This window comes from Danio aesculapii, chromosome 3 (genome assembly GCF_903798145.1).
Source record: "Danio aesculapii chromosome 3, fDanAes4.1, whole genome shotgun sequence".
NCBI classification, from domain to species: domain Eukaryota; kingdom Metazoa; phylum Chordata; class Actinopteri; order Cypriniformes; family Danionidae; genus Danio; species Danio aesculapii.
The window spans coordinates 36,438,629-36,450,427 of record NC_079437.1 but is presented as its reverse complement, the minus strand read 5'-3'; the positions used below and the strand labels follow the sequence as shown (position 1 = coordinate 36,450,427).

Here is an 11,799-nt window from a genome sequence, read left to right as displayed (position 1 = left end):
GTTCTTGTTAATCAGCCCTGAACGGATCTTCTAACAGATTTTACTCTGCTATAAGCTGCTGGCCTTAGACAATCCATGGTTTGGGAAATTGTATTGTCATTGTCTGTCAGTAATTTAAAATCCACTACATACTTTGCGTTTTCATATATCGGACAGGAAACCAGCAGTTTAAGTTAAAAAAACAGTAAATATGAGTTCAAAAAGCCCACACTTATACATTGTCTGTTTGTGATGTTAGCAGGGATCGTATGGAGGCAATGGAGAAGCAGATAGCCAGTCTGACTGGACTGGTTCAGAGTGTCCTGACTCGAGCTCCAGACAGTGACAGCACGTAAGAGCACACCCACACAGAGTTTACATCGACCCAAATGCTCATGACATTGATTAAAATCTCACCTATGCAGTAAAAGCCAATTCACTCATACTGTACCATCACATATGCCATCACAGTCATATAGTGTAGTATAAAAGCAATTGTACATGGTACACACTATCAGTTTACACTTTTGTTTTTTAATCTTATTAATTATTGCATGCAACATCAATCAACATTTGATGTATTTACACTGTAAACATCATTCAGAATATGCTTTTTCTGCAAGCACAGTTGCACAAACATGACCCTCACCAACTCACAGTATGTGTATGTTAGACAGCTGTACATAAGACAGTGTACCGTGTGAAATGCTTTTAACACTAAAATGATTGTTTACATAATGTATTCAACAATTTCATACCTTCTTGCTGTTTTTAGCATGGTATCATGTTGCTATCCTGCGGAAATATCTTGTTTGCTGTGCAGCATTGGCTTCGTCTGCTTCATAAGCTTGCAAAATGTCTTCTCTTGCTGAATGTAAAGTGCTTGTACTGAAATTGTGTGTGCTGGTGGTATCTGCGATGGCCATGAGTGTCTTTGATGTTGGTGGGCATTTATTGTCATTCACATTTGATGTGAGTCATTCATGTCACCTGTGGTATTTTTATGAAAGGAAATTAATTCATTTAGACAATTGCTTTCAAAGGAATGTGTTAAGTAGAGATTTAAAGGAATATTTCACCCAAAAATCTAAATTACCCCATTATTTACTCAACCTCAAGCCATCCTCTGTGTATATAACTTTCTTCTGTCAGACCAACACAATTGAAGTAGTTTTAAATATTATCCTGGCTCATCAATGCCAGCTCTTCCTCTGGATATTCCAATAGTGTTGGGTTGTGTGCATTTTTTAAGCTTCCAAAAAAACACAGCCACGGGGTTCATTCATGTGAAGTGGATCAGGCTTATTACTAAATGAGGGGACTAGTTCAGAGTGGTTTTTGAGGGCTGATGGCCACACATACAGTTCTCAGCATAATTAAGTACATCCCACTTTGAAATGAATAGTTTTCTCCATTTCTCAGTGAATATAGGTAATGTATTTTTGTGTATTTGAAACAAACAGATTTATTAAACAGATATATTTATTAAAATAACATTTTAGTCACCAAAGATATTTAGAAATAGAAAGAGAATACAATTAAATTCAAGCAAAATATTGCAAAAAAAAAAATTACAACCTACAAAATTTCAACTAAATATTTCCATTTTTTTGCTTCTCTTGACTTTTCCTCTTTTTAAAATTTGTATTTAATATTTTCTCTAACATATAAATTTGGGTGTACTAGTTTTTGGACCGTTATCATAAGTTATTTTGGTAGATAAGCTCCAGATTTGGCTTCAGTACAGACAAATCTAATGCATATGCACAAATATAATATTCAATAGCTTCCTATTTAAAATATGAATTTAAAAGATACATTTGTGAGGAGTGAGGGGTGTACTTATATATGCTCAGCACTGTAAAGCAAAATGACAATAAAGCTCATCTTGACTTGAACTTGACTTTACCTGATCAATGTGTTTTTGTAACAAAACTATTTCTAATTTTTTAAATATTTTCTCAAATCACCTGGTGGCTACCAAATGTATATTTTCAACAACCTCGTGGCTGACCTCTGACCACTGTATGATGCATGACGCATGATATAAGATACATTCCTAGCAGAAGTTTAAAAAAAATAGACACATCTTGTGGGAACCACTTACTATAGAACCACTTACTATAGCATTACAGAAGACAACACCGAACAAGAACAGTTACAAGAACAAGTTACTTTGGTTGCATTTACACTACCTGGTTCAAGTGACTCAATTCTGTTTTTTTTCTTCTGTTTTTTTTTTTATGTCTTGTGGTACAGATCAGATATGGCCCATTTACGTGTAAGCAGGAAATAATCATATGAATTCTGATTTACTCAAATCAGATTCAGACCTTGTTCACATAGGGAAATTTATCCGATATGATTCGGATCGGTGCCCTCATGTCTGCAGTGTAAGCAGGTACTGTTGAACGGATTTTCGCCTGTAAATGCAAGTCGCGCATCATTAAAAACCATAGCGAATGACGTCAAGTCTGACGCTTTCATTTAAGAACAGAATTCAGCAGAGTCCCAAACCTTAAATCTCATACACAAGGACTAAAAAAGCATTTATATTGTCATGTAGCACACGTATTTAAGGATGTTATCGAGAGAGTGCAATATCCGCGATGTAACTAGTATAAACTAATATAAAACTATTGCGTACATCACGTGCATAAATTACGCCATTGACATTGCATTAAAATGCCTACTAGTTTGAAAAGTCCTAGATTAAAAGAAGATGGCCAAATGAGAACTTTTCTGTTACAAACTATAGTAAAACAGCTTGTCAAAAAGAATTTAAAAACTAAACCCTGCAAACAGATTAAATACAGGAATGGAGAAAATGACGCTCTTTTATTATGAGTTGTCAGTCAGCGCCCGCTCTTTTTTTCCTGGTCATTGCACCTTTGCCATGTGCTGTATAAATGCAGACAATCAGATACGAGTCACTTTTAAAAGATGATGAATAAGCCGGTCATCAAATAAATCGGATTCAGTCACAAAATTGGAATTGACCATCAAGATCTGCAGTGGAAACGCACCCTTTAGAATCTCTTATGCTCAATTCACACCAAACGCGGAGCACTGTAACACTCCCTAAAGTATTCTCAATACTAATTTCTGATAGACTTTCACAGAACATTGAGGCGAATTTCGCATCATTTACACTTCCTGGGAGAAATTTGCATTGACTTTGTATGTAACTTACATGTGTGAATACTTAATTCTACATTTGGTGTGAACTCATTACTCTTACAGAAGAGTAATGTGTTACAGAAGCATTACTCTTCTGCTACAAGTGTGTCTTACGTCATACTTACTTCATCTTACTTCAATCATGATTAGCCTATTTAATTTCCTTTCCTCTTCTCCTTGTGTGCGCTGCTATATCAGTTCAGTACGTTCACTATGTTACATAATTGCCGCCTACTGGTCATATCTTTCTTGTGTTAGACCACATACCGCATAACACTGCTGCATTCCGTGGTCACGTTCATTCACTCGCGCATTCTCAGTAGCCACATCTGTACTTTAAGTCAGAGGTCAGCCAAGAAGTTGTCTTAAATTACCCAATTTAAAAATGTGAAATGTTTTTAATATCTCGTTGATCTGCTTCATAAAACACGTGTTAACACTTTGTGGGCATATGAGTTAGTTTTATGATGGATTTGTGCACTTTTGGAAGCTTAAAAAAATGACACAACCCAACACAGCATGAAAGAGCCAGGGCAAAATGTCAAACTACTCATGTATTGGTCTGAAAGAAGAAAGTCAATGATAGCTTGAGATTGAGTAAATTACTGGATAATTTTCCCCATCGTTTATGAGTGAGCATTTCCTTTGAGAATAAATTCATTGTGTAAAGAGTTAAGGAGTAGATAATATGTTTAATTAGATTTAGAAAGGTTTTGTGTGTCTGATGTAAATCATGTTGATCGGGGAGTTTTTGAAGTTTATGAATAGCATAAAGTTACACAAAATGTGTATTTAAGAGCTTGTTATTGAGAATTTCAATTTTATTTGTGCTTGCATTTTGACAGCTGGTGTGAAAAGGGATTAAAGATACTGTTAAGCGAAAGTTTAAGCCAGTCATGTGCGTGTTTGAATTGTTTCAGATTATAGAGCTTGCTCAAAAGTTTTTTAAGGTCTACTAAAGTTTACTGTTCTTTTGAGTTGTACCAGGTACAGTAACTAAGTTGTCAATCAGTGGTTTTGGGTCAGTAAGATTTTTAAACACCTGAAGTCTTGTATGCTCACAAGGGCAGCAAAATCACTAAATGTTAATGGAATTTTAAAGTAATTAATTTCTGTTGAAGTACATTTTAAAATGTTATGCAATTTTACAATATTACAGTATTACATAACATGATTACACCATTACATCAGAAGATCTTTCAGAAATCATTATAATTTGCAAATTTGGGGATTCTCAATTTAAAACTTGTTACACTGTAAACATAATACAGTTGACAATTTTATTTTAAGATTAAAATAAGTTTAAGCTGTTTTGGCTTTTTTCTTTTTTTTTAATTACACAAGATTTAAAGAGATAGTTCCCCAAAAACATAAACATCATTTACTCTTCCTTCAATGGGCTATATGCACAGCTAGTGTTTTTCAGCCAAACTTCTGGTGAAAGCTTAATGTGACTATTTTCAATTTCATACGGTTTCTTTTACAGCATCGACATTGTAATGTAATTAAAATACAATCGGTTAAATAAAGTTAAGCATTCATTTAGTTGTTTAAGCATAAAATGAGATGACAGGCTAGCGCAGAAACTCTATTCAAAATACTGAGGTAAAATAAATTTTCATATATTAAAGATATGGAAAGGGTAAAATGAAATGTAATGCAGTGCTTGTCCGGTTTGAGACCCACTTTACATCAAATATCTATTAGGCAGTGAAAATCGTTTATTTTTAAAGAACAGTTCAAAAACGTGGCGATTTTGTAATGGAAAGACCGTTCAACGAAAAGCCGTTGGGCTGGCTGGCTGAAAATGTAAAGTCCGTGTGCATATATCCCATTTGAACACAAAAGATGATGTTTTGAAAAATGCTGGTAGCTGGCAGACATTGACTTCCATAGTATTTTTTTCCTACATGAAAGTCGATAGGTACCAGCAACCAGCATTCTTCAAAATATGTCCTTTTGTGTTTAAAAGAAATAATGAACTTATAAAGATTTAAAACCACACGAGAGAGAATACATTAGATCATTTTTATTTTTTGGGTGAACTATCCTTTTAAGTTGATGTTTTAAGTCAGTTTAATGCAAGTTAATTTTATTCAACATAAATATTTCTTTCACAGTGTATCAGTGTTGAAGAATATGTTTTGTATTGGTTTGATTGATGGAATGTTCAAAAGTGCATATTTTATTAAGATAAAACTTTCATGACATTATATATACAGTAAATACCTTAAAGTCTTACTGACCCCTAATGAATTAGAATGGTAGAATAGTGTATATAGTGTATATGGTTTAACCAAATTGTTTAATAGTTTAAATAAAGCTGTGCTAATCAGAAGATTTGAAATAGTGTGGAGAAATTACAGTGCTTGACTTTCAATATAAACTACCTGACAAAAGACTTGTCCCCTATCCAAGTATTAGAAAAAAACAAATAATAAATTGACTTGTAGTTGATCATTTAGTATCAGAAGTGGCTAAAATGAAAGGCAAATGCCTCTAGATTACGCTTATTTTACCTAAATAAAATATGATCACACCTTGATTTTTTTAATTATTTAATTAGGACAGTAAGGTCTGACTTTGCTTAGACAAAGTCTTTTCACTTAACAGAAATAATGTTCAGTATAGAATATAAAGTCATGGTGCAGTGGAAAAAGAATTAATAATGTGTTTGACTCCCATGAGTTTGGAGGACTGCGTCCATAAATCTCTGCAATGATTTCATCTCTGATTTCTGTAAGAATCTCGGGTACATGCGGGTTCCAATAGGTCTTCTGCAGTATTTGTGATGATTGGGATGCAGTTCAACAGATGATTCATCTGAAAAAAAATCTACCTTTTGCCACTTTTCCAAATGATCAGCTAGAAGTCAAGTTTTTATTTGTTGCTTTTACAACTGGGATCACAGACAAGACTTTTGTCAGGTAGTGTACAGCATTACCCATTATTATGGCGAGAGTAAGCTAGTGTAGTGCTGGCGTAGTGCAGCCTAGCGTCAGTGTAGCGTGAGGTGCTGTAGTACAGTGGTAGTATCATGGCTGTATGATCCTCAGATGCGGCCTGCTGCGTCTCTGCATGATGGCGGGCTGCCCTCCGGACCAGGGGGCGGACTTCTCACGGCCCTTCCCTTTCTCTTCCAGCGAGAAGACCGAATCCACCAGCGACGGATCCGCCACGGGAAGTGAGTCCAGCTACTTCTTTATGTTTTCCAAGAGAGCTCATGAGGCAGGCTGTGAAACTGTATAATGTTACGTTTTTGTAAGATCAGGCTGGCCCGAGTTTCAAAACCATATGATCACAACCTGGACAAACAGTAGCAGACAGGACTGTTTGTTTATCAGAGTGCACTTGAATGAAGGACTTTGTTTTCACGCTTTTGTTGTTCATTGTCAGAATAACCCTGATGTTTTCACTGATATTTTTCAGTATTTATTTCTCAATTCTTTTTTAAATCCATAACGGGCATCCTCAGAGATCTTCTGAGTGCTCAGGTTTTCAAAACCACAGCCAGAGATTTGATTTGTTACATTTGTCTTCGAAGGTTCTCTGTGGTTGAGAAAGGTGACTCGTGCCTTAATGTATGGAGGTTTTGAGAGAGTTTCTTGTCTCTCCTCAACCCGATCCACTACACGTCCTATTCAGCACTCTGTTTTTTGTTTCTTCCTAACGTTAATTTAGATAACTGGAATAAGCTGACAGCTTTTACTGTATGTTACAGCTGGCCGGCTGAAGAAGAAAGGTAGCCTTGTCTCTGCTCTCTCATGTTTTATGTGGATTGGCGTGTAATTCCTTATGTATGGTGTGTGTGTTTGTGTGGTTTTATATGAACAAATGATCTTCCTCCTTATTTAAAGGGTGAGTTCACCCCAAAGTGGGAATTCTGTCATCATTTATTCTCTCTTATGCAATTCCAGAACCATAAAAATGTTTTTGTTGTATATTTAATAATGGATTGTGCAAAATTTAATATTCAGATTCTCTAATGTATGTACAGTAAGTAAATCTTTTGTGTGTGTGTGTTGTAGGATATACAGTTCCCAGCAGCACAATGTATGTATTGTATTTTGGTTTATTATCACTGCTTACTTCAGTGTCAGTGTTTTTGAATTTGGTGTAAATAATTACATTTCAACATCTGAAATACATGGATAGAAATGCAGGCTCAGTGCCACTCAATGTGCAAAACAGCACTATTGATACTGGTGTGATATCAGTCTGAGTGGTCAAAATTTTAAAAATGTGCTGTTCACTTCAGATCCATCTTTTCAGTGGTAAAGTACCATTTACATAACAGTTTCAAAACGCCAGTAAATTCTGCAACATCATGTTATCCAGTCATAGCAGTGGGGGTTTACTTGTCTTTAATGTACATTGCATTTTGACAGAGATGTGATTGGGGGAAAAAGCTTCAATTTACCTTTTATTGTTATTTTAATATCTGTAAAAGTGTGTGAAGTCTCACACCTATAGGCCCCTTCATCCTCCTCTTTGAGGTCAGAAATGAGCAGAGACCAATTTGCTGGTGAAGTTTGATTAAAGAGCTCCAGTTTGTCCTTATATATCTCATCTTTACACACCTCAGTCCATTTTCTTCCTAGATCATTGGTGTAGCTCCAGCTGAATGTCTGTGGTTTAGATTGAGGGTGAACACAGGAGCAGGGCAGCTGGACTGATCCACCTATGTAACCTGTTACTGCTTTACTCTGACCATGATCTGAAACATCACAACCTGCAGATGGAGAGAGTTTCTTTCAGAACAGATCAATGTGAGCTTTAGAGATGATCATAAACATCAAAAACATAACAACTGAAGACTTGTTCAAAGTTTTATCATGCCACAACTTAACTCAGTGTGATAAAAATTAGTTATGTTTCTATTGCTGGAGTCTCAACCAATGTATATTAGAGGTGTGAACCTACACTAGTCTCACGGTTCGGTTTGGTGCCATCAATTCAGTTCAATTCGATATCTCAGTTCATCACGGTGCATTGACGATGCTTTCTATACACAGTTTTATATTTTCTTCACAGCACAACAATTCTTGACTGATTCTCTGAAGTCATTGATGATCCAGACTTCACACACTTCACTTCAGCAGCATATGTCAGTCCTAATTCTCTGCTGCTTGCTCTTTTCAAAGTCTTTAGAAACATTTAGCAATTCCCTCTTTGTCAGCAGCTCTCTGTTTATTTCCTGTATCGCTGATGCTTTTGGAGAACGCGTAAATGACAGTCTTTTATGAACTACTGATCAGGATTCCATGTTACTACAGCTCAGGTTTAGAGTATATAAATAGATCATGATCCACATGTAGTCTGCTTTATTGCTAAACTGACGATTTTGCTCAACCTGATTTAATTGTTGTTTTGAGCTCATAACAGGTTGATTCTTGTGTCAGACGGCACATTTGAGCTTTCACAAAAACCAATGCTTTTGTTTATATTTGCTGATCAATGCTTAGATGTTAGATAAAAAGCTGTTTAAATCAAATCAAGTGGTTATGAAATAGAATAATTGTTTAACTATTTTGTTACTTTGTAGTGTTAATAGAAATCTCCCAGATTTCTCATTTTATTATTATTATTATTATTATTTATTGGAGTTTCAGAAAATGAACAAAAGTCTTATGGGGTTTGGAACGATGAGTAAATGAGTAAATGGTGACAGAATTTTAATTATTATAATGCCTGTTTTCACTGTAGCTTCCTAATATCTCTCCTCTAAGGCCTGCCTGCACTTGATATTTCTCTCCCTCAGTCTGTTTTCACTCCTAAACTTGACACATTCACACACTGAAAGTTAAGTGTGAGGATGATGTGTCTATTTTCTTGCTCCCTGAAGCTTGGTGATTCAGTATTTGTACCCTTATGTTAAAAACGACTGACTGGAGATGCTGATATCTCTGTATTCCTCACTAACAGCATGATCCTGAATGGGCTCTGGAGGTCACCACAAGCTTTGTGCTGTATGTTGTGTGGGTTACTGTATCTCTGTCTCAAAACACAAGGAATTATGGGTGTTGAGGAAAAATGCTCGTTCGGCTTCTGGAGATCTTGCTTCTTGCAGAGTTTAGCTCCAATCCTAATCAAACACACTCGATTCAGGTAGTCGAGGTCATTCAGGTAACAGCCAGGTTTTAAGATCACCAAAACTGAAGCTGTGTTCAAATCCACCTGGAAAATGTTTAAGTTTGGAAATAGTAGTTATGAAATAAAGTGATTTTGGTCAGAATAAAAAAGACTTCCAGTTCAAATAAGCATGTTAAAAATAGCTGCCTACAATTTTAAGTTGAATCAAATTAACTTTTTTTCTAATTGTTTTAACTTCCATTGTATTAAACTGACTTAAAACATCAAGCTGAATCAACTTTAAAATTTTAAGTTGACACATGGTTACCTTCTGTTAAAAAATACAACATAAACACATTTCCAAGACAAAAACTGATATTTTTAGGGTTGATGTAATGAGGTAAAGAACAGAGGATGCACAGTACACATTAAATGTGTAATTGTATATTTATATGTGATTCTTAAGGAGAAAATGTGTTTACATGTGAAAAGGCTAGTGTTTTCTGACATGCTTCATATTTATTTTTCTTAAACTATATTGAATGAGTAAAACAGTCAAAGCTTATAATGATGGTCAACACTGCTTAGAATTCTGACATAATAATTTAATTAACTTTTCCCCAAGCTGGAAAGTCAGTGTTTATTTGACCTTTGAGTGGGAAATACTGTATCATAATTACCATATGAGGTTTGCGCACACGAGTGACCCAAAAAAGTCACATTTACCAGTGGTTTCCACTGAACAACAAAACGTTTTCAGCAATAATAATAATAACAACTACATTAGGGCTTATTATTTGAAGAAATATATGCAAATTAAAACTGTAAATATGTTTCACAATGTTACTGAGATTTCTAAAAACAAGTAATGCTGCAGTACCGCGATGTGAGTGATTTTTAAGTTATTTCAGTCTTCACACTCTTACCTGTGTAAAATTAGTAATGGTAATTCCAATTGAAAACACAAGAGTTTCGAACAACAGAAACAACAGATGTAAAGCTACTTTGAAATTTCTGGTTATATCAGTGGAAAAGCATATGTGTACACACATCCATCAATAAAATGCAAAGTATGCATTTTAATATTACATAAAAGCCCACCTGAATTATTAGCCCCCTGTTTATTTTTTTTACCCCAAATTCTATTTAATGGAGAGAAGATTTTTTCAACACATTTCTAAACATAATAGTTTTAATAACTCATTTCTAATAACTGATGTATTTTATGTTTGCCATGATGACAGTAAATAATATTTTACTAGATATTTTTCAAGACACTTCTATACAGCTTAAAGTGAACTTTAAAGGCTTAACTAGGTTAATTAACCTGTCCTTCAGATGAGACGTTAAACCGAGGTCCTGACTCTCTGGGGTCGTGAAAAATCCTAGGATGTTCTTCGAAAAAGAGTAGGGGTTTAACCCTGGCATTCTGGCCAAATTTGCCCACTGGCCTCTGTCCATCATGGCCCCCATATCATGATCCCCATATCATAATTGGCTTCATCACTCTGTCGCCTCTCCACCAAACAGCTGGTGTGTGGTGTGCGGTCTGGCACAATACGGCTGCTGTTGTGTCATCCAGGTGGATGCTGCACACTGGTGGTGGATGAGGAGATTCCCTCCCAATGTGTAAAGCTCTTTGGGTATCTAGAAAAGTGCTATATAAATGCAAGGAATTATTATTATTATAATTAGATTAACTAGGCAGGATAGGGTAATTAGGCAAGTTATTGTATAACGATGGTTTGTTCTGTAGACTATCGAAAAAAATATATAGCTTAAAGGGGCTAATAATTTTGACCTTAAAATATTTGTTTTTTTTTCAAATAAAAAACGCTTTTATTCTAGCCAAAATAATAACTTTCTCCAGAAGAAAAAATATTATCAGACATACTGTGAAAATTTCCTTGCTCTGTTAAACATCATTAGGAAAATGTATGTATGTATGTATGTATGTATGTATATATATATATATATATATATATATATATATATATATATATATATACATACATATAGACTTTATATAGTTCAAGTTATAAATATACTTTAAAAAATTTTCATAAAAAGATACGAGTATATTTAAAATAATAATAAAATAAAATGTTCCCTAACAGAAAAATGTGGACAGCATGTTATAATTTTAAAAATGTGCGCATGAATATATTTATTCTTTCTTCTTCTGTATCATTTTTATTTCAAAATTTAATGTGTACAAAATTCAAGCTGTAGTTCACAGACAATAAAAATACGCTTTTAATTAATTTTCATTCAGGCTATCCAAAATATAAATGACTTTTTTCTTCAGTAGAATATTACAGAAGCTGAAGCCTTGGTTAATGCAAATCAACAGCTACCAGCACTAGTTGAGCCAAAAAACAAAACAAAATGAATACTGTGGCTCCTAATGAAACATTGAGGTATTATGAAGAGAAATTAATGGTCTGTACAAGAAAAAAAACATTATTTTAATAGCATTCTTTTCAGGTGTACTTGAAAGCAGTATTAACTATTAACAGTATTAAGGATTTATGGTTACATTCGTATGCAGAAAACCTTTAAACTCAT

The 11,799-nt window shown here is 34.6% G+C and overlaps 1 protein-coding gene across 1 annotated transcript in view; it reads left to right on the top strand.

Moving 5' to 3' along the window:
• Window positions 1-11,799, top strand: part of srcin1a (SRC kinase signaling inhibitor 1a) — a 263,387-nt gene that overhangs the window by 199,832 nt on the left and 51,756 nt on the right. The window contains exons 4-6 of the mRNA XM_056452793.1: window positions 242-331; window positions 6,216-6,343; window positions 6,881-6,901. Of these exons, the coding sequence (XP_056308768.1) occupies window positions 242-331; window positions 6,216-6,343; window positions 6,881-6,901 (239 nt within the window). The remainder of the gene's footprint in view (window positions 1-241; window positions 332-6,215; window positions 6,344-6,880; window positions 6,902-11,799) is intronic.